Raw genomic sequence first — 24,324 nt, forward strand, 5'->3', positions numbered from 1 at the left:
GGTTGAAATATTTGTATGAGAAGTGGGAAATGAACTCGCAATTCCTCCCTGTGCCTGAGATCATTGTTAAAAAACTGTCAGGGGACAAATGTCCAAACAGCCTGTAAATACGATCATGGTAATGAGGGAAAGATCCACAAAGTACAAGATTCCTGTCACTTCCTGGAAATATGGATCCTTTCCAACTTCTAAACTGACATAGCATGCCATATGGCCATAAATGTTGACATAAAAGGCAAAATATATGAGCAATGAATCATAAGGGAAGGGAGAAGCCCGTATGTGTAAACCCTCAGCTAATGAGAGCAAAACAAGTATTTTACCCAGCACTGTCTCTTTTCCTCCTTCTTTTGGCAATTCTTTCAGGATTTCATAGCCCGGCAATGGGAACTGAGCAGTCTGAGGTTCTTTACTGGGCTGTTCATCCACTGCCTTTCTACTCCCCCCAACTTCAGGTGCTGGGTGAAGGTAGAGCATAGCATGGAAAGTGGGAGGCACGAAAAGATATTTATCAACTTGTCCTGCTAGCTCAGTGCAAGCCTAAAATAGAAAAGGAAGACGATCTAGTCTGAGAGATTTCAGAGGAGGCAGTCACAGGAGCTATTTCAATATCAGAAGAGGCTTCAGTCTGATTTATATTTTTCATCATCCCCCATGAATATTTCTCAGTTTCTAAGTACTCCTATGGAAGTGTTTGAGCTTTCTCAACAGAGAAAGATTCAAGTAAGTTTTATGCATCCTGGCCCATATTACCTCAAAGTCTTTAAAATATTATAAAGATATTTCTACTCATGTAAGATTATTTAAAACTTGATTTTCTCTCGCATTACCATTTTTGTGTTGCTTCCCTTCCCCATCTCCAAAACGGAATAGAAGTTCCCAGGAGGAGCAGCCCATATAGTCTAATACACGAGGAGTGAAACTGCAAACCAAAGTTCCCTTTTTACAGGTCACGTGCTCCATTCCCGGTCCTCTCAGAGAACAGGAGAGTGTTAGTTCAGTGGTTACTAAGCATTCCCCTCCTTTCTGATCCTTTTGTGAACTGGTCCAACTGTTTGGCATTTCATAACAACTTTTTAAGCTTCTCTTCCACTTACTGAAAATCTCAGCCATAACATGCTATTACTGGGATATCAAGAAATCATGAAGAGGCTGGAGTCACCAAGAAGGAGGGGAGAGAGGTCTTTCTCTAAAAAGGGAAGTAAGTCATTAACAGCAAGAAGAAAACTTCCTCTTTCCTCTTTTTGCAATTTCGCCTGCTCCCCCCATCCTTCTGATACTGCATTTATCAGATGAGAGTTGCCATAGCTGGCAGCCCACATCTCACAATTTGTTTCTAGACCACATTGCATGGGTTGGGAAGTAGCACAATCATGACATGGCCTAATGAATGCCCATTTACTGGTTGATTAGGTAATGGAGTACCTCTCTTTTTTAAATCCAGGCAGAGTTTCTATTGAGTCAATTATTCTTACCTTCAAGTTTTTAGATGACCAAAAGTTGCAGACCTAGTTCTTGCCTCAGGGAAGTCTGCAGTACTCTGAAGAAGCTTGTGGATAATAGCCTTAAAGCGATTCACCTGAGCCTGGAAAACATGAGTTGGAGGTGTAAAGAGGTCTTGATATTATACACCTCACAGCTGCTTTTGCTAGTCTTTTCTGCAGAAATTCAAACTAAATGACAGTCTCACAAAGGACTTTTTTCCCACCACATCATCTTCAGCTCAGCTACTTTCTTCCATATGAAACTGGTGATATCAGTAGAAAGAATTTGTGTCCTCCTGGGCTCAGGTCTTAATATGCTTAATGTTTCTAAAGGCCTAATTACAAAATTACTTAAAGATTTAAATTAATTGGTGTCTTGGCTAGAGCAGTGTTTGCAGAACGTTACTGAATATGTGGAAAATCTGCGGTGCAGTTGATATTCAGGCAGCGCGAGAGAGCGCTGTGTATGTGGTTCCCGCTCTGCGCAGCCCATTTGTACGAGCTCCCAGCCTGCATTCGAAATGTTGAAGAGGGCACATTGGCTTAGTACCGTGTTCACAAACATGTCCATCAACAGCAACCTTCGGGGAACAGGTTCTACTGAAACCATTCAGTTGCTGAAAAACAAACTGCCAGTCTTTGCTTTCTAACCCTTAAATGAAACAGCCTTTCTCCATTAAAGAATAAATAGGGTGAGCAATTTATGATCGGATATTTTGAAGGCAGAGTGCAGCAGGGCTCTACCTGTAGGTTCAAGGGGGCTTAACTTCTGCTGAGGTGTTTGTAGGTCAGCAAAACCCCAACACTGAAGAAAAAGCAAGTTTTGAAATTTTATGCTATTTTAAATCCACTCTCGTACTCAATTTTATAGCCTATTCATGCACAGCTCAGAAGTCTGGGAATGGTCCTATAATAACACGTGCAAATTTCCTATTGAATCAGAGTTATGCTAAAAACAACTGATTGAGGAATCCATGAGGCTTGATGTGATTACACTTTACCGGAAAAGGCCCAACCCCACATGGGCAGAGAGCAAAACAGAAGTGAAGGTCTGTAACTACTAGAGCAGTGCTTATTCTTTAGTGCAGACAGCATGGGAAAGTATCAGCGGACTACAGGACCCTTCATCAGCAGCATTTACTCTATACTCTACGCACTGCCCATATAGTGAGCTGCATTGTTAGGAGCTCCGCAGGCTTCATTAGCTTCAAGATATGAATTATACTAAATATCTTTTTTCTGGAAAATCTAACACGAGCTTTGTGCTCACACAGGAGCGGGAGTGGGCAGCCCCAGCGCTGCCGCAGGGACGAGGGCAGGCAGTCCCATGGGCAGAGAGCGGGTGCAGGAGGGCCACCGCCGCACGCGGAGGCAGAGCCAGCCTTCCCGCAGCGCCCTTGGCCACCAAAGCACTCCTGCTCTCCCGTCCGAGCGAAAACGGCTCCAGCAGCTCGCCTCAGCCCCATACCCCCCCTTCCTACCTCAAAGTGCCTTTGAGCAAACAGGAGCTCGGCCACAGCAAAGAGGGTGAACGCTCAGAGACGTGCGTGGCACTCGGAAAGGAGCAAATACTTCTAGCGGCAATGAGCACCATGGAATGCAATTTGCAGCTAAACAGCAGTAAAAAGCAATAAATAATCTTATTTTCTTGTGCTTACAGTCAGCAGATTCAACTAGGAGTCCTCCAAACACGTCATATCACCACAGCCAACACTCTCTTAAAAACACCCTCCCGGGCTGCTCCCCGCCAGGCCTGGCTACACCAGCGCTGGCACCGGTGTCCACCGGCGTACGGCACACAGCGGCCACGCCACTGAGCAGCCAGCGTCCTTGAGCGGTGGGCTCTGCGGAGGAACAGGAGGCAGCAAGAGATGAGACGCTCCATTCCCGTTAGCTAGTGCTGAGCTCTGGGGTTTCTGTGGACACCTGGAGACAAGGTGAACAAAACTCCGAAACACGCAGCAAATTTAACAGCCACGCGGGAAAAAATCCAGATAGCTCCTTCAAAGCCAACTGACTTTGAACCCAAGTACCTCAAGACCTCTGTCATTAAAGGAAAGCAAACAACTTTGAGATTCTATAATTTATTACCGTTGCTAAGATGAACACAGATACTTGATACCCAATTGTATGCAGAACTGTAAAAAAATAGTTTTAATACAGTATCAAAATTTACACAAGTGTCGTGTCAAAAGACCACTGTCCCTCAAATTAGCCCCTGCACATATGTACTGCAGGCACAAGTACATGTTTTACATTTTTTCATACATATATATAGATAGATATATAGGAATACAACAATTTAAGATTAACTATGCAAACAATATGTATGGGAGAAAACAACATGTAAAGCTAACAGACAACTGTTTGGGGGGTTATATATAACAAATTTTCTAAGAATGCAGTGTTTCCAAATACAAGGCCAGATTCTGCATTTCTAACTCAAGGATAAGGAGTGAACGAGTTTTGCCTGAGAAAGTAATGCTGGATCAGAAGCCTAACGTCAAATGCTACCAAGTGAAAATAACAACAGAATCTAATATAATTACTGCTGCAAATTAACACTTTGTGTTTTTCTGAAGACATCAGATTTTACATCATACTATTATATAACAAAAGATTGTACAGCAACCGAGCTACGTTCCACTACAAATAGTCCACTAATACGGCATGTTACAAGCTCAGAGAAAACAGAGGATACTGACTTTGGCTCAAATCTTAGTAATCAAGAACAAACCAGAAACCTGGGAATTGTTGCATTCCTATTTTTTTTATTTTTATTTAATTTGTTGATGCTCAGCTATGGTAAAAAGTTAAGTAACAGCATTCAGTCACAAGCCTGTTGCACATTCATACAAGAAACTATCATTGCTTTTAGATATACACAAAATATCTATCATTGCAATTCAATACACACAACTAATATCATACACATAGGGAAAAAAAAAGCATGTCTAGGGCACCTTCTGGTCAAATCTCAGGCAATCTGAACAAGAGCTTTTTGTCTTATAATAATGAAAGACATGCTCTGAGTATAATAAAACCTTTTTCTTTGAAAGAACGCTACAGTAGCAAGAAAAGCTTTTTTCATAACGCAGTGCAATCTTTTAGATTCTTACAGACTCTTGTTAAACAAAACAGCATGTCTCTAAATTAAACAGCAGAAATTAGCATCCTGACAATTGGAAAATACTTTCAGAATAAACTCTGACAGAAATTCTGATTTGAGACTTTTAATGGTGATACCTAAGTATTCTGTTCATTAAAGGGTTGTGAACGTCATATATGTCTTCAGAAGATTTGCGTCAAAGTGAATCAAAAAGAAAGCTAATTTCACTTTCATTTAGAAAGAAATCATGTTTTACTACAAGTACTGTAGTTCTGCTACACTACTGGCTGGTTAGGAGATTTTATGGTCTTTTAGCACCTCAAAATGCAAATATTCTAATAAAACAAAAATTTCAGCTGGAAATTGCCTAAGCACCATTAACTGATACTTTAGTGAAGACTGAGGAGTGAGTTACTAAGTAAGTGACTTTTTCGAAACTGTGGAGACCAAAGGCACAGTTTATCGATGTCTCTCCAGTCTGGCGAAAAACTTCAGCTAAATCTGATGGAAAATTCATTCGGACTTACCAGAAATTCACTGTAACTATCCAAAAGAATAATTTATTTCATGTAACTCCTGCAGAATCCCAATCATCTGTTCGATAGGAATGGGAATATCTCAATGTTCCTAAATGTGGTGTGTTTAAATGACAATGCCTCGGCAGCGTTTCACTAGTCGGTATACTGAAACAGCAGTATACAAGGGACACTGAAAAACCTAACTCATCTGAAAGATCTCTATGCAGAATCTCTCCTAGTTTCCAACAAAGTCTCATGTAGTGCATGTAGACAACCCGTTGTCAGATGGAAAGTCACTGTGGATACAGTCACTTCTTTCTGATCTCTCACTAGCAGGTCAGACTCTTTCTCTTCAGAGAGAGGACTTGCTCACGTCCTTTTACATAGGTCCTTTATATTGATTTCCTGACAAATGTTGTCTAATTCCAGGGCACGACCCTGCAGCATCTCCAAGTTTCCTCCACACAACCTAAAGGCAGGATTAGAAAGAGATATCGTTATCAACAAGTAAGATGCATTTGTACTCATATATACATGCATTTGGAAATACCACACGTTCATTACGCATACCATGCAGCACAGGTATGGACAGAGAGGCAGGGACACAAAACAGGAAAACAGAATATTTCTCAAAGGATAAAACATTCCTTTTGAACATAGAAAGCACATGCTTCTAAGTAAAAATGATTAAAAATGGAGACAAATGAACTAGCACGTGCATCACCAGGATATTTTGTACTTTAGATACAAGACTGAGGACATTCGCAGGCCTCAACTGAAACCCTTTGTTCCAATATTTCCCAAACCACATCTCTTGCAGAACTAATTCTGGAAGCGCACAGCTCAGTCCAGAGGAGCAATAACATTTTTAATGTTAAAGGCACACAGCACATCTGTACGTTTCTAGGAACTTACTTGTTCTCTTAAAATCAAGTAAGGCGTTAAAAGTATTTGTTTTCATTTCTTTTATTCATCCGTGATATCAGTAGAATTGTGCATACAGTTACTGTTCTATACATGCTTGTGTGTTTTGTTGAACCTGAGCCATATGTGATTTGGCAAAAGTTCTCAAACTTTTTTGTAATGTGGACTATACTAAACAGATTTCTTTCCTCATACTCACATCTACTCCCATTCATGATTGCAAAACATCCATGTCACAATTATGGAATTCAAAACACAGAAAAATAATAGCAAAAAGATTTTAGGAAAGTGTCTTATAATGGCTTATAAAAAAGACTGACCATTTAGAAACAGGAGAAGCAGTTGTCACATTACGAAGGCCTCTCTTCTAGGAGCCACCAGAAACAGATTCATGAACCACCCCCATATTGCGGATTAGAATTTCAGATTCTTTCTACTTAATAATAATCACCGAGCAGTCACTTAAGGTATAATTACTATTAAACCACTCAATCTCTGGAGCAACAGTGGTACAACTGTAGAGAAAGGCAGAAACTGTTTTCCGCTGTTCTTATTTACTACTTGTATTTTGATACTGCCTAAAGTAGGCAAACATGCAAAGTATGGAAAACAGAAACACTCCAAGACTGGAAGCAATAAGACTACAGTCTTACTAACCAGGGCTGAACAAATTAAAGTGCAAAGCTTTGAAAAGAACTGTCTTCAGGGCTATTTGATGGGCCTAGCCCAAAATCGATTCCCTGCAAAATTTCCATTTGACCAGAATCTTGCACCCTGAAATCACCTATAATTTGAAGGTAAAAAGGTGGAATGAATAACTAAATAGCTCCTGATAAGTTAGCATCACGGCAACACCAGAAAACATACTAATAAAAATATGCCTGTGTTTTAGCTGTTTGCTGTAGAACATTATGAATACTGTGAAGTGACAAATGCATGAAAAATGGTTTTTCAGTGAAGTCTCCTGATTCAATTATGACTGAATCAACTATGACCATCAGAAATGGTAGAGGGCTAGATTTGATGACACAGATATTTCTTTCCAACATTTTGTTGCTGATGTTATTAACTTATTATTATCAAAAACTAAGGCCTCTTAGACAGCTTTTGTGAAAAGGCACATTGTACAGATACACTTGCCAACAATTTTTCTGGTCAATGAACATTAGATAATATTTACCTAGCAGTTAATGCTGACACTGTAATAAACTGAAAGGTGACACTTTTCAAAGACCCTTATTTCCAGCTGAACAAAATGACCGCTGGTTGACGAGAAGGGACAAACATATATATGAAGACAGCCCTGAAAAGCCTCCATCCTAAACAGAACTGACAAGGTGGAGGTGAAAAAGAATACTCATCCCATTTTTATGGGTGGGAAACTGAGGTAAAATCCAGTTTCAGCACCATCACATGTGCTACTGCATCACATCCTTCAGCAGAGAAGGGTGTGCGGTGCACAGGCTGTGCTTGCAGACCTAGCGTCAGCCCACGCTGCAGCTCGCACGTTGTCTACGAGAACTGCAACATTCGGCGTTTCTGAAAGCTCTGATTTCCAGATCAATGGCAGTCCTAGGGTGGTAACAATCAGCAGACAGTGATGCTTTCAACATTAAATAATGTGATAAACTCAAAGCATGCATCACACAGCCACCTGGAGGGATAGTAACCTTGATCAGCAACCGCCTTTGTTTATGCACACAACGCAGCGGAGAGGTGGGTCTCGAAGGCATCACAGTAATTTCATTTGTCTCCTTTTCAGAAATACAGGCTGGTAGGGACTAAATCTCTGCAGACCGGTCACCAAACTCTCCTCTTGTGCTGGCATATGTACAGTTCTTTGCAGAGTCATGATAACTGCACATATTGCTGCCTTCTGCGCATACTTTTATTTGGTCCTATGCATCACATATGCATTTTGTATTCGCATATAAAGGATTATTTTCTTCTCAATTCACTAGTTCAACACTGATTTGTCACAACTGACACTAATGGAATTGCTTTGTGTTTACAAGCACTCAAGAGAAAATGTAAAACTTAAAGCATTCCTGAACGTGTTGTAAATAGCTACGACAGAGTAAAAAGCCCCGTACCAAAGACTTCACTCAAGATTTTTACAGGAAAGTTTGACTGAATAAAGGGTAGCTATGAGGTCATGACACAGTCACGAAGATTCATTTATAGCTTTTGTCCAACATACGGAAGTGAAAGGATGGAGAAATATTCTCCCTGTAATCCAGGGGAAAAGTTTGCACCCCAACTGCAGACAAGAGCAACTGCATCACCTGCAGGCTGTGGTAGCATTTGAGGCCTGTGGTACTTCATATTTGTATTATAACACACTCATTCACATCTCTGGGCTTCCTGACCCCTCCTTCTCCAGCTACCCCCAACAATCCCGTACGGCATATCTGGCAAATCCCATCTTCCCTTGGGCTTCCAGGTTGCCAGTCCAACCGAATTTGCTGCAGCCCTGTGCACAAAACTTACAGGTAATCTGAAAAAAATAATGAACAGCAACACATCTCTATACTGATTCCAAGAGTTCTGGTGCTTTGAAGTTACCTCAACACTAATTAATACATGAAAAGCTATCTCTAAACCTGCTGATACATTCTGGCTGTTTTCTCCTGTGACAATGCAAATATACAAATACAAAGCAAAAATCTTCCCAAATATGTTGGTGATAAAGTGGCACAATTACCATACACACATCCTGAGAGAGATGTGACAGAATTCCCCACCCATTATATATAAACATATATCATACAACATGAGTTATACGTCCAAATTGCATTTCAGTACTGATCAAAACTATGCACCAAAATTAAAGAACCCAAAATCAAGACTGGTCATCATTCTGCTCTTTTCAAAGGCAAACCAATGCCATGGCAAATGTTTCATGTAAAGAAAAAAACCCTGCTGTACATAAAGCTGGAGCAAAATAGTGAGCTATAAAACGGAAGAAAATGCACAGAGAATGCAAAAGAAAAGAAAAATTATAATTAGCTCATCACAAATCCACTGTACTTTTAATATGGACTAGGTGAATGGAAGAAAAAGTAAAACCAGGAAAGAAATAACCAATTATTTTAAAAGTGTAATAATATAGCAATAGTCAAATCGGACATAGATCACAGAAGGCAGAAGAAGAGGTAGCATTTCAATGCCAGTGGCAGGACTTTGAATGACTGGGGAGAGAAAAAGAGACAAGGCAGAAGACAGGTATATATTTGGGATTTACAAAAATGAATTGATACTGTCAAATATAGTAAATTAGCATTTTAGAAGTGGCATTACTTAAATTCTGAGAAATTTTATGGATGGCTATTAAATATTTATTAGTTAGAAACTGCTTTTTATCCATAAAATGCAAAGCAATGCTATAGGCAAGAAAATACATAGATGCTATTATACAAATGGGGAAGCGGAGACTGTCAGACTTTACCATTCCTCTCAAATTTTATTCTTTTCAGGGATGAAATTCAAGTTAGCTGGTTCACACAGTATTTTATCCCAGATATGTATATTATCACATATAGAATTTCCTGACTGGCACTGACCAACATGTTAAAATTTTAGTGTTCATAATAAAAAACAGTAATTGCATTACGGAAACAGTAACTGACTTAACTTCCATGCTTCAAGGGCATATTGACTGTCAGCATTTAAACAAAATAGTACTTTGCATCTTCAGGTGGTTTCAGGCTCAATATGGAATACAAAATTAAACACCTTAAACTTACACTGTGAATTTCTTCAGCCATAGCTTTTTCTGTCTCACTAAGGTAGTGACGAGAGTCTTTAACAGCCTGCTGATTCATATTTTCCTGAGCTTCCAAGACAGGGGTATGTTTTTTAAAAAAAGGAAATTTTATTTTACAAATGGAATTTGTTTTTCAACCACAAATAAGAACAGTAATATATTTAACCTTTCACAGGTCTTTTCTGAGTAAGGGCATGCATATGTAATTGAACTATTGGATTTAAAGATAATGAGACAGATTACAGTACTTAAGATTTCAGGGCAGGCAGGATCATTAAATCTTCGTGCCCGACCTCCTGGGTATCACAGAACATTTACTTGTATGCAGCAGCTCCCATACTGAGCCTCAGACCCTTTCTGATTAAAGCATATCTCACTTTAGTTTGTAGATGGCACAGCAGGGTTGCCAGTAGGTTATACTGAACTTCGGATAAGCAAACCTGATGCAAGAATCCTGGGTGAGTCTTTGTCCTTAGTTATTTAGGCAGTCGGACTAGATGACTACTATCTTTCCACAAACGTAAAGTCTGGTCCCCAAAGCCAACCTGTGTGGAACGTGCACCTCTCTCTGTGCAAACATGCAGTTTGGTCACATGCGACTCTTTTGCAAAAGGAAGAAGCCATGTCCTGCGATATGAAATGACTGCTTCTATACCCCTGGCTGACCTTGGCATTTCACTTTTGCACAGGGAATAATCCCATAACCACTGACAGAGTGGGGAAGAATGCCAAGTCCCAGGCATGGGGGGGCACACATAGCAATTCCTTCTTTTGGCCACTCAGCACAACAGATCAGGACAGGGAAGGGTCTGTACCAGACTCACTGCATCATCCAACTCTTTCTTTCACCCATCTGCACCAGTGAGTCACCTGCAATTTTTTTTTTTTAAAGACTCCTTACTAGCCAGCAAAAAGACAGCACGACTTTTAGCAATGAACCCCTTCTGTTTTCTTACAGATCTGTCCCTTTATAGTGCATTCCTGCTCTTTAGATTTCTTGCTGTGCATAAGGGAATTCCACTGAGTTTTTGTAACAAAGGATCTCCCTCCTTTGCAGGAATTCTAGAATGCCAAATTTCTAAAGAAAAGCAGACTTCTGACTTTGGCTCTGTACATAGCTTGTCCTTCTGCATGCATCTGATTCTGTGAAGTGGTGTAAGGGGGAGTTCTGCATTCACCAGAAAGGCAGGATCCAACCCATCATATTTCAGTCCGGGAAACAGGAGCATCTTCTCTTTCGCTGAAGAAGGGGAAGTCTGGGCAGTCTGTTTGCTGACAGCTCACTTTCCATTTAGAATATAAGTATCACTTATCTCTCTGCCTGCTGCAATACCTCCTAGCAAACTAAAAGCTATGACTTCACATCATATTGAACTAAATTCTGTGTACATCTTATTAATCCATTCCAGCAATGAAGGTGAGTATTCAGCCATTGTTCAAGTATCTGCTTATACTAACCAGCTATTACAGGCTCTCAAAAGCATATTGCTAATTGTTCCATTCAACAGAGTATCTTTTTCTACAGGTATTTTCTAGAGGTATTTTGAGAGCGCTACAAAAGGCTTATTTGGTAAACACATGTGATCTCTTGATTAAATTACCTGGCATAGTTTTATTTTCTAGGGAACAGCAGGTGAAATATACAGAAGGTGCACACGGGACCTTGAGCACTGCTGAAGCATGTACCCCTAAGCTGGTTTATTACACCTCTCCCATATGAGACTGGTGACAGCAGCACGCTCGCAGGTGGCCGGGTGTCAATGGTGACTGGGTCCAGGGAGGTGCTTAGCGAGGGGACCTGCAGTTACGTGCAGACAGAGAGGTTCACGCACTCTGCTGCTGTGGCTTACCCAGGTCATATGCCAGAATAACAGACGCAAGGTGGCTGCAGTGAAGCCCTGCACCCCGGTTTTATGTTACAGGAAAGGATCAAATTGCTGTAATTCCTGCACATTTCACTTGCATAAACCCATTTCCTCAGGCTTCGTGGAGGAGAAGTCAATGTCACCCAGTCAGTGTCACCACGTGGAAGATACTCACCCTCCAAACCAACTCAGATGTCTAGGCAAGTCAACTGTACCACTGAGCTGTTACAGTGCGCTGTGCATCTCCAAGAAGAATCTCACAAACACAGAGCAAACACCTACAAATGTCCCTTTCAGTTCTGCCCGGAGGGAGGAGTGCCAACCTAGGCCCTTCAGGCAGCCAGTGTATCCCTATGATAACTCCACAGGCGGGGAGACATTTAACGGGATGAATTTAAACCAGTTTAGTTAATGAGTAAAGTATAGGAGAGAGTGGCTTGCACAAAGCACCAGAAAATAGTCCTTTTACAGCCAGCATTAGGAGACAGCAATATGGAGTACCTATTCTCTGCTCAGGTCTCCATAAGCTTCTAACCATCTCCAGAGGGGCACGGGCATAGCTGGTGCACACACTATTAGTGGGACATTTGAACTCAGTCAGGTGTTGATTGAGATACCCTGATGTACCATTCATACCTTGTAACAACTTTTTTAGCTTCATTAGTTACAACAATTTCACAGGTAAGCCGTTGCAAAAGTTGCCCCTCTGATTGCTTGTGTCAACTGCTGTTTGTCAATGCAATGTAGGTCTTTGCAGTCTGACCCTGAGTTCCAGAATAAATCATGTTTGCTCTCACAAAAGTTTCCAGAGAGACCTTGGGGTCATTATACATTATCTTCAGACCAAAATTCTGGTATTTCTTCTGTGAATATACTATGCCTATTGGCTTTATCTTTGCATTCAGGTACTTCTCTCTGTATGGGTTACAGTAATCCGTTATATTTCACTGGAGAACAAATATGCATCCCAATGAAGTAGAAAGAGTTGCTTCTACAGAAAAACACTGCTTTCTCATCTTCAGAGAAAATACGTGCAATTATGAGAAAAGCTACAGCTGGCATCACACCCATTGTAATGAACATCTGGTCCCTGCCCCAAAGAACACACAGTCCACAGATGCAATGAGTGACAAACAGAAAAAACAATACCGTTCATGACAATAACATTCCAGTGATACGCACAGGAATGTTCTCAGGACAATAAGACATGTGTTGAGTAACATACATGACATTCTGCATGTACTGTACTGGAGGAGAGTTACCTTAAGAGCATTTACCACTGATTCAGACTGCTGAGAAGTTGAGCCATGTCCACTGATGCTAGGTGGCTCGTTTGGAGAGCAGTAACTCCCCTCCGCCCCTGCTGGCATCCTATTGGGATCCTTCATAAAAAATTAAAAACTATTTAATAAGGCAAAGGGTTGATAACTAATTAAAACAGATGTCACCTCTAAAAAAAAAAACAAAACAAAACAAAACCCAAGCACTGAAGGCATGTTTCACTTGAAAGTCATGCTTTTTCTGTGCTACAGTAACGAAGATCCACATGAGGCAGCTTAAGCACTACTGTTAGCACTACCAAAATTGAATGGTACTCACGCTTCCTGGCAGAGCTGGATACATCCAGCAGTCACTAAAGCACAGATCAGACTGGGGTACTAGGGCCCTGGCTCAGCTGTGGGACTGGCCTAACACTCTGCAAGGTGCTTGGCAGTGGCCTCTCTGTGAAGAGCCAGCTCTGCCCAGGAGTCTGCTGAAATATTATGGACATGTCGGCCCAAACACTGAGCCTCAAGGGTGTCTATCTGAAAAGTCAGGACATAATAATAATAATATTTAGCTATGCTGCCTCACAAAAGTGCTGTGAGGCTCAAAGAGACGCAATATTGACTCCAGAAGAAGGTTTGGAGAGTGTCTCATTTTATCTCGGTAAGTTCTGGGGCTGTTTCCTTCAATAAAACTCGCAGAACGTTTTTAAAGCCCCAGCAAGGTTGGCAATGCAAGCACAGCTGGAGCCCACCGGGCAAGGTGCGGGGAGCAGCCGTGAGCCGCAGGGGCCCCAGCACACCCCTTCCCCTGCGCAGGCTGCTCCCGAAACAGGGGCATTTCCCCCCTTTATTTGCACAGTCGCATCGGCTGAGACCTGCCTCAGAAGCAGCACAGGGAGAAAGGGAGAGGAGGAAAGGGGAGGCAAGAAAAAGCGAGACCATAGCAACTCAACTGATATGAAAGGATGAAAGGGTTTTCTGTGCAGCATTGCACCGTGCCTTGCAGACATACAGCAGCCAAAACCAAAGGGAATGGGTCAGCCTAAAATATCTGGAAAGTCAGGGACTGGGGTGGGGAGTCTGCAGTGGTTGATTTAATTCAGGAGATCGTCATTCTGCCACTGCTCAGTTGGGAGGTGTTGAGCAAGTCCTCTCCCCATGGCTCTTTCTCCTGCACCATCTCATCTCTCACTCTTCTCTAGTGTGAATTCACTAGAGAGGCAAGCCAGGCCTAACTTCACAATGTACTCACACGGGACATCAGTGCCACTGTCATACTGGCAGTGAGAGATGGCAATTTGTACCAAACAATGACAACCAGAAGTGCCGCCTCCTCCCAGCGAACGCTTGGAAGAGTTCTGCACGACACAGTCCAACAAATACAAGCTACCTAAACTCTTGCAGCTCACTCACCTCAGAACTTGCAGGATGTAAAGCATTTCCTAGAGTGACTACCGAGGAGTAACAGGCATGACTGCAGCGCTCAGGTAACCTAATCTAGCAGCCTACTTTGGAGGAATGCTAAAAATACACCACTGCATTCATACAAAAGCAATGTAATAGCTGCACCGACAGAGACAGCCAGAGTAGACACTTCTGAGTTGCTTTAAACCTGACCTGTTCTTTTGATTTGATCCTTCACTGTCATTCTTCATGCAGAATTTTGTTTAAAAAATAGAACAAGTAGGGGAGAAAAAAAAACATTTCAAAGAATGTGAAAGAGGGAAAAGTTCCTTTCCTACAGAATTAGAAATGCCATAGGAAACATTAAAAATAACATCACAGCAATTCCTGCTGGAATGTGTGGAATGCCTTTCTGAAGGAAAAATAATGACAGTGGTAAGATCCTCTGATCAGAATCAGTGCACTGATGTGCACTGATTTTCCCCACTGAGCAAGGCTCTTGCAGTCTTTTGGGGTGTCTATAGTGTAAACAATAGAAAAAATGAAGGTGGGTATGAGAGAAAAAGGGCACAGAGAGAGGGCATGCAGCTGAATTTCACAGATCCAATCTGCCTGAAAAATATTAAATTAAAAAGCACCCCAGGCCAAAGCAACTTTATATGCTGTGCATGACTTCATCAAAACATGCCCAATCCATTGTAAGTGATGCTGCACTGATCATACTAGTGCCAATGGGTAAATGATGACATACAGCACACGGGATAGAGGACTGTCATCGTTATTGAGTATGTTGGACCTGATTCCAGGGTTCCTTAAGCCATATGCGCACCCAGATTGCAGCAGTGAACCTCGCCCACTGAAAAAAACCCTAAAAGCAATTCAAAAATGAGAATGCTGCGTACGCTAAGCCCACAGAAGAGATACTTTGAGTCTGAATATTAAACCCAATTTGGTACACAAACTTCAAGTCTTCAAGTGCCCCCATCCTGTCAAGGAATGGGCGTCAAGGAACGTAAGCCACAGTAGTGGACAGTAATGTGTCACCTAACTAGGCTGACAAGACTGGTGCACATTTAAGGCAATGTGCAGTGTATCATCCTACACTTCTCCGCAGCAACAACTATTATCAGTTTGCTGTGATGTATGGAGGGAGATTTAGGACTTATTTTTCTTTGGGAACGATTTATAGACCTGTTGGTCACTCGGCAGACTTAATGCTATACTTTGGAAAAGGAAATGAAAGAGGAAGGAAAAGGAGTAATATAGCAGACTGGAGCAATTCCGGTTTAGGACAAATTCCCTCAGTCAGCCTTGTTTTTTATAAATCAGTATATTCTCTTTCTTTATCTGCTCAAGGGCCAGCAACAATTTTGGCCAGTTTCAAACGGTATAATACAAACAGTGCTATTAAAAGGCAAGTAAAATTAGTACAGACACATCTAAAGCCTCCTGAATATGAGAAAATCCAAAAGTCCTGTGAATTGTGCTGTTGTCACAGTTCAGGCCTTCCTCTAGGCAGCTTTCTTCCACAGCCACTTCTGTGCCATATGCAGCACATTTCTGTTTCCCTTCATGAGAATGAGAAACTTGTTGTGAACATACATTGCTTTAAGCAGACAGTGTTCTCAACACATGCTAGTAGAAGACTGAAAATTAATACTTCCCCTGTGGACTTCCTTATCCCTCCTCCTCCTGCCCTTTACAAGAGAGACAAGCTTTTCTTAAAAATTAAAACAAGCTTTGCAGCTCTTAAACCCCATCCTCCTGGCTTTGAGACTTCTCACGAGCCCCCCTAGTTTATTGTTGTACCTAAAATTAGGTAGGATGAATTAGGGTCACAGTGCCAGAGCTTGTGCCACTGGGCCGATGTCACATAGCAACACTGGGAAGAGAGTGTAAAGGTGTTCGGGAACTTTGGGGCTTTCCTATAGACTTACATACTCTTCCTTTCCCAAAGTAAATGGTTATTCTAAGAAACCCCATTTTGGTGTACATAGTTTGAGACACCTTACGGAAATCTGAGCCTACTTAAAAAGCTTAAATGTATGCTGAGTTAAGCCTGTTTGCCTTAAAACTATGGCAAAGAAAACCACTAGCTAATGTTTCAAAACATTATAGATTTTTAAGGTGCTTAATCTGAATTAAAGAGGGATGAGTGTCTTTCAGCTGTATTGATTCCACTCAAGGAAATCTGGGGCACCTGTCACTTGAGAAGAGCACGAATTGCACAGGAAGAAAGATGGAAGATTTGCTTCTGAGTGCATTTTAGACCAACATACTCAGGTTAGGCCACTCTGCAAATGCAGTACAGCTTCTGGCTTCTTTGGAGGAAGCTTATCCCAGCTACTGGAGGAGACAGAGGGCTGGACCAGTCTAAAAATGTGTCTGTTCTTTGGCAAGTCCTGTGAACCTAAAGATACCTCAGTCCTATTGACGCCATGATGAATTTCTGATGCAGTAAAGCAAAACTAGAGGAAAAGACATTTTCCCAAAGTGGTGGTATCTGCAAACAAGATGCCTGAAGAGACTAGAAAAGTGTGCTTTTCAGACCTACTACCACAGCAGCTGCTTGCCAGTCGGGAGTATGGCAATGTTTATCATTCCACCAAAACGTGACCTGCTTTTCTCTCCACTGAGTCCCTTTTCCACCACTGCCAGACCAAGGCTGATAGATTATAACCACATCCTGAGCAGGAACTTGAGGAAGGGAGGAGAATTCCCTGTTCCCTTTCTCCTCTTCTCTAACACCACATTGCGCATTTGTACTTAGTTACTCAAAATGGGTGTCTCGTGTCCACATGTCTTGGACAGATCTTTTCATTTATTATCCAGTAACCAAGCTGCAGACATGGAAATAAATCAAACAGAAGGGATAAAGTCATGGTTCCATATAGCAGTGCTGAAATCTGCATTGATTTTAAACATCTTGAGCCATTTTGAGTAAATGGTACTGCACACGGTCAATATGAGAGAAAGAATTGACTTCTTCCTTCATCCTACACCGTCAGACCTCCCTATTGCCCCTGCCTAGCCCATTTGCCCAAGCTCCTGCATGATTTGCAGATCGGTTCCTCTGAGCCAAATGCATACCGTGTCTAACTTAGACAGCTACAGCAAGCACATTGACTGAAGGAGGTAGAACACACATAATATCCCCTGTATATTTTGCCACGAAGATAACAGAGAGAAGTGCAATTAGTAAATACGCAGATCCATTTTCTGTTGTGAGTAAATCCACAGAATATCTAATGGCAATAAGCAACTCTTTAGTGAAGAGAAAGCACAGGAAACCTGCCTCAAGCCCATAATACGCCTTAACAAAGAAAGAGATGAATGGAAATTTAGTATCTCCCTCTCATTGGCTGCAAAATGCTAGGGATACTCAGGCCTTTCTCCCGTAGTGCCAGCGGCAAACACCGCGCTGTGCGCTGATCCCAGAGAGAACAAAGACCTCTGTGTAGAACAGGATTCTCTTTGATGGGGAAAACTAATCATGAGCCTTTGGCTACTTGAGCCAGGAGAAAGCATTGTTTTTTCTATCTGCACAGATGATAAGGACAGTCATGAATGAAAACCACTGTAGTGCAAAACACACTGCGTAACTCAAATTACATTCAGTTTATCTGCACGCTTCCTTCAAAGGAAGCTTGCCACTCACTGCCCGACTAGCGCTCTCCCCACGACATGCGGGAATAGCCAAGAAGCAAAAGGCACACAGTACATCACTGCCCCAAGGGCGGCTGAAGTCACCTCCAGAGCACGCTTCAGAGAAAACACAATTTTCCTATCCCCTAGGCACTGCACTGCTCAGTTACCCCAGGAAGCTCTACCTCAGCAACTGCAGAAGACCTTGTTCTTCAGGAAGCTTTTATCCCAGAGGCAAGTGCTTTACTAGGGAAGTGTAGTCTTCCTGCTGGGTAACTGCCATGCCAGTTCAATCACTATTTGATTTTCAAACCTTTTCTCTTATTTCCTCAGCCCTCAATTTCCCTCTTAGCTCTGAAGAAAACACAGGCTGTATTTGTCAGCTTGCTTCAAGCAGGCGGCAGAAAGGGAAAACAGAAAGCAATAAACTGCAGTATGCTGCTCTGCTGGATAAATCATGCACCGAACACATCAGCAACAGGTTTTTTTAGGAAACATTCCTGTCAATTAAAATTTACAACTTAAAAATGCTGCTGTTATTCATCATAATCCTGTGCTCAAAGATCTCAGTAGAAACTTCTCCACATTTCTGCCTAAATCCACATATCTTCATGGCATATTAAACGCACAGTCTTTCTGCATGGTCCAAACTATTGTTGGCTACACACCTTCGGAAGCAGCCATTTTCAGCAGGCTTTCAGCATAAACCTCTTTTGCAGACTAATAAACCTGTAAGAGAAAAAGGCTCGCGGCTGTGGTGTCTCAGAATCTTAGAGGACATACATATAAAAATCAACACAATTTAAAATTTGGCAAATTCAGTGGACTCTAGTAGAAAATTTTGAGTACAAATTAACTTAGGACATTTGGAAATTACTCTGGGGGGAAAAAATGTCCTTCCTTCTAAACTGGAAACTCCTTTTGTATCCCAGGTTTTTCTTGAATTTTGTGTCTTAACAATGGCAAGCAAATAAGTTCTTGCTATATGGGCAAGCCCATACAAACCAAGGTGGAAATTTTATACTTAGGATACCTTGAGACAAAGAATCTGGTCAGAACCTCAGCTGTTATAAACTGATGTCACTACATTAATGACCTATTACTATTAAACTGAGGATAAGATTACTTGAAGGAACTGGGTTGGTGGATGCTGCTGATTTACTTTCAGCAAATATTTGATGACGTGATTAGGTAATACGAGCTTGTTCAGTGACTTTAATTACATTCTGGTTGAAGAATTCTCCTCTATTCTTCTACATGCTATGGAAAGGAGGAGAAAAAACAATATTAGATTGTGAAAGGCACAGATTTCACAAAGCGGGTGAAATACTGTTTAACCAAACAGTTCCCACCTTCTAATTAGATTTATAACTAAACTCAGGCCATGCAGAGTGAAAATCAAGAGCATAAATCTCAGGAAAAGGATTTTTGAAAGATTTGGAAATGTAGGATGAAAGAAAATGTGATAATGTAATAGAAGAGAAGAAAGCAAGACGGAAATGGAAAGTGTTGGAAGTGCTCATAAATAAATCAGCATGTGCCCAAAAGTCATGTCTACCATTTCACACTTAAACATACCAGGACTGGAAAAGGCTAGCAAGGATGCAAAAAGAAAAAAGTGCTTGAAGCAACAGTATGTATGAAAGAGATACAACAAAAGGGGATACAAAAGAACAAAAAGATTAGTAAAGGGAAGCTGGAGGAAGAATGAGGAAACAGACAGAAAAACCCACATGAATTGCTCAAGTTCAGTCCTGTGTTAAAGGTACCTCATGGCTTTGGGATCAGTGCTGGCTCATTAACAGCCAGCTCGGAGATGGATGCCTGCATCAGATCTCATGGACATGTCTTAAGATCTAACCCTGATATGAGAGGAAAGAAACCCTAATCCTTTGGAGAAAGATGTGCATTTAGTTGGGCATAAAAAGACTTTGCAGTCAGTGACAACATGTGGGTAATCTTCAAACTCAGGCCCAGATGGGCCAAACTCAGGGCTAGTGAGGCCCAAAACACTGTGCAGGCAGACCTGGAAGAGATGAAGCCTCACACCACATCCACTGGAAGGGAGCAAAATTCTGTGGCCAGCCACAGATGAGGAAAGGGAGGGGGGACAGTGGGCTGCTGCAGGTATTTCCTGCAAAATCCTGTCTATATAGTGCCTTGCCACCCAGGTGCCAGGCTCTACCAAGGGCTCTCCAAGTGTAATCACAATCCTGGCTTCCAAAACCTGCCATGATTCAAACCCACAATGCCATTTTGCACAAAAATTGCATGAACATCTGACTTCTCATGCTTGCTTCTTGATGCTAACTTGGTCTGTTTAAGGGTACTCCAAGCACAGCTAGGGGCTCCTGCCAGTAACATGCTAAAGAATGATAATACATACGCTGGTGTATTCTTGTACATTGATATGTCAAAGTTTTCTCTGCTGCACTGAAGGACCCACTAAGCAGAGCATTAAAAGACAGTCCCTGTTTTGCCATCCTGCCTTCCAGATAAACTAGAGACTTGCCAGCTGGCCCAGAGAAAGTGGAAGAAGGAACAGCAGACTGGCTGTGGAACCAGGGCAGGCTTTGGAGAATGGGCACAGCTTAATAGATGAGATGCACTTTTAGGTGCCTGTTTACATGTTGTTTGTGTTTCTTCTCAGTCCTCCTGTTGCGACTACAGAGCTCAAGCTGTTTGGGGCAGGGCCTGCCTGGTACTTTATATATCCAAGCAGCAGCTGACAGAGCGGAGACCTGGTCCTGTGTGGGTTTTGCTCCAGACATTACATTAGCAAATAGCAATAAGTGAACAAAGGAAGAAACTGAAAGGAAGCAACTGAACGCCGAAAACGGAGAGGAAATGAGAGATCCCCCTGTGGGCTCCTTTTGCTGACTTGCTAGCCAAGCCCTGCGCTGGCACGTTGCTGTGTTAACTCTGCCGGGTCCTGCGGAGGCTGGGTTGCCATGGAAGTTGGAAACCCAGTTCCTCGAGTGCTCTCATGGAGCCTCTGGCCCCAGCGACTGATTCTTTGTGTTTGTTCAGGAAGCAGTGTCCTGGCGGTATTTCCTTTCTCTTTCATTAAAAGGTATAACCAAATTACAAATACGAAGAATTAGAAGGGGGAGATATCTCACAGCTCTTCCCCTGCGCTGCTTGCTCCCTCCTCCCATAAAACAAATATAAATTGAAGTAATTTAAATTGGTGCCTTGCCAAGAACATCTTTTTAAAATGCATTCATTGTCATTATATGACAGATGTCCACAATCCCGTAACACTTCAGCTTAGCTTATCAGCCCTGAAATAGTATCCCTAAGAAAACTGAGGAACGTCTTCCATTAATTGACATGTGGATGCCAGATCCTGATCTCACTTCCACCAGTGTAAAACACGGTTAGCAGTTATGCACCACATCAGGTCTGGGAGAACTCTGCTGTTTTCAGTTATCTGAAGTTATTCACTGACCTAACTGGTATCATAACACAGCCCACGAAGCTGTAAGTGGGATCCGAATCCATTGCTTGATCCTTACATATTTTCTTGATTATTGCTAGGTATCTTCATTACAACACACAAATTCTGTTCTGGCTAGACTGCTGGCCACACTATCACGTGTTTCTTCGACCACTAAAGCAAAAATTGATCCACAGCGAAGCTGTAGTTCCCTGTACAGCCACTGCCAGAATAAGCAGCCCCCCTGCCCTTCTGCTGCAGAGCCATCCCTGTGCCAACATCGCTGCAGCCCCAGCACCAGAAATGTGCAGCTGTGTGGTGAACCAGGCAGGAACTCCTCCGGGTTGAAATTCATCCGGCAAAACAGAAATGTTCTCTCTCAAAGAGTCTTTTGCCTCTAGACATTGCTGTCAAGCACCCTTGCCCACATTAGGGTTTGAGAAGCACCAGGGCAAGCTGTGCACACCCCTTGTCTCGGACTCAGCCGGTACAGTTTGGCATTCTCTACAGAAGACCCAGCTGCATACCATAAATCTTGGTGAGTATCTGCCTTCTTGCACAAAAATCCTATCTGTGGCTAGAAACTGAAAGGGTCGGGGTCGTATCTTGTTCCATGCTATCTGGGGGAAAAAGAAAAAAACAGCTAATTACAGCCTTCACCAACAAAGCAAAACTACAGCCCTTCTATAGCTTCCCATAACTCTTAAACCCACTAGTATGCTATAAACCATCACCAGAACAACTGTGCAGCACAGGAAGAGACATTAACGAGCTTAAGTGAATACGTGCATTTTTATATCTTTTCTGTTACCTGATCAGACTAAAATATTGACTCAGTGCTGGTAGTGCTTTTCCCCAGACAAGGAAGTCTGTCGGTACAGCAGGGTGAACTAAACTCCAATTCCATCCCAACAGTGATGGCAGCACTAAATAACATCTCTGGAAATGTTCTTGCCACTAAATATTAATAAAACCTTTATATTTGGGTAACATATAACCTTTATATTAGGGTAATAATTAAGAAAACAAACATGTATGGAAGGAGACAAGCAAAGCAAAAGAAACTGGAAAAGAATCATAACGAATTGGTAGATGAAAAGAGCGAAGAGGGTGTCAATAAATGTACTGGTGTATTTTCATGAGTGATACATAAGCAGAAATGGAGGAATAGAATAGATACTGATGAGAAAGCAGAGGGGAGAAAGAGCAAAAGTGCAGCAGGAGGAGAGAAAAAAGCGTCTTAAATAGCAAGGAGGGGACTCTTCAGTACGGAACTAGTAGAAGAGTCACTGTCATGAGTGGGAGCCGTCACCTCTCTCATACTAAGTACAGTTCTGCAACTTCCAAACCCTCCCAGTGCTACAGTATGCCAACCAGTGAGAAATAATGAAGTTTTACACAAAAAACGGAAGGCACTCTCACTGAAGCACTGGTGGAATTTTAAGGCACAACACTGTAACTAGGTAATAGCTGTGCCAAAAACCCTCATCTGTTGTGTAGCTTGTCATATATTTTCAGCTGATTTGTCAGGAGCACTGCGTTTGGCTTGATGCCTAACAAACTCCCACTCCTCCCATTAAATGGAATCAGACCAGTGCCAGGAGCTCATGCATTTCCATCCCGTGTCCTCATCTTTCTGATGGGGCCTGATCAGCGTTGATAGCACATTCAGGGTGTTACTCACAGGAACAACAAACTCCCCAAACAAACTCATACGAACGTAATGCCAATGTAAGCAAGGGCAAACTCAGAATAAGCCTCATGTCTTCCTTCCTCTCCCACAGGCAATGACTTTCTTCAGCAGGAAAGGTGAGGAAGGCATGCCAGGAAATGTGAACCCATGTCACTCATTATTTCTTATGATAAGCTATTCAGAGATGTCAGGATATTTTTCAGAACTCTGCTGTAGATCCTGGTGCCAACAAAACCAAACATATGACAGACTTGGGACTTGGGACCTGTGTATCAATGAAAAGCAACTTGCAGACTTGCTGCCTTAGTTTTCCCCCATAAATATCCCACATTCAGCATACTTTGTTTTGATTACTTTTGCAATAGCTACAGGGCGAGGCACTATTTTCACAAGCAATTTCTGGTTTTGGCACCCCACCGAAAATATTTGCAAAGAACTCAACAATCAGAATGTGGGTGTTCCAGTCTTTGACACAATCAGGCAGCCCACTTAACTGGCCTCCATCCGGACACCTCCAAAACTGGACAAATAAAATATATGGTCACTTCTAAAGGTTGCCCACAAAGAACATTCTGCATGATTTATCTCCCAGTGCTGTTCCAGACCCAAGACAAATCACAATGATACTTTTCAGGCAACTTTTTTTTAGCATTGCCCTGAATACCTTCCTTGACAAGAAAATATTATTCTTTACCAGAGAGCACCACACTTTTTCTTTCCTATTGAAGACCATATAAATGTTACTGGATAGACATTTAACCATTCCTGTTGCCCTTCTTTTCCAGATTAACAAATTAGGGTACAGAGAAATTAAATAAATTTAAAAAATTGACCTAACAAGTCAAGACCAAAGAAAGAAATAGAACTAAAGAGGCCTTTCTAACTGTTACACTACGGTTGAGGAAAAAAACCAACTGTGTTTAAAATGTGCCTAAGGAAGGAAATAGCTTCTAGCTAAAGAATTTGCATCCTGGCTTATATAAATGAATAAATCAAAGTCAGTGAATTTTACTTCTTCCTACATTTTACTCTTATTTTGGATTTTATATTCAAATGACAGTGTTCTGACTAAGTTCAATGAAAAGCATTTTTGTTCTTTAGAGCAATTACTTCATTTAAACTAGTTCTTCACTTAACCAAAATGCTTTTTTTTCTTCCAGTGGGCAACTTCATTTGGAGACATTACTGATTTTCTGAAGGATTATTTAA

The 24,324-nt window shown here is 41.8% G+C and overlaps 1 protein-coding gene across 5 annotated transcripts in view; it reads right to left on the reverse strand.

The window, feature by feature from the left end:
* Nucleotides 1-3,552: 3,552 nt before the first annotated feature.
* CCDC85A (coiled-coil domain containing 85A) overlaps nucleotides 3,553-24,324 on the reverse strand; it is a 105,122-nt gene continuing 84,350 nt past the window's right edge. For 2 of the 5 annotated variants that reach the window (XM_026099274.2, XM_026099273.2), the window contains one exon: nucleotides 3,553-5,580. In XM_026099274.2, the coding sequence (XP_025955059.2) occupies nucleotides 5,531-5,580 (50 nt within the window). In that variant the 3' untranslated portion in view covers nucleotides 3,553-5,530. Of the gene's footprint in view, nucleotides 5,581-12,928; nucleotides 13,049-21,949; nucleotides 22,043-24,324 lie in introns of all 5 variants that reach the window. The other 3 variants (XM_026099275.2, XM_026099271.2, XM_064510047.1) reach the window with 3 other exon arrangements.

This window comes from Dromaius novaehollandiae, chromosome 3 (genome assembly GCF_036370855.1).
Source record: "Dromaius novaehollandiae isolate bDroNov1 chromosome 3, bDroNov1.hap1, whole genome shotgun sequence".
NCBI classification, from domain to species: domain Eukaryota; kingdom Metazoa; phylum Chordata; class Aves; order Casuariiformes; family Dromaiidae; genus Dromaius; species Dromaius novaehollandiae.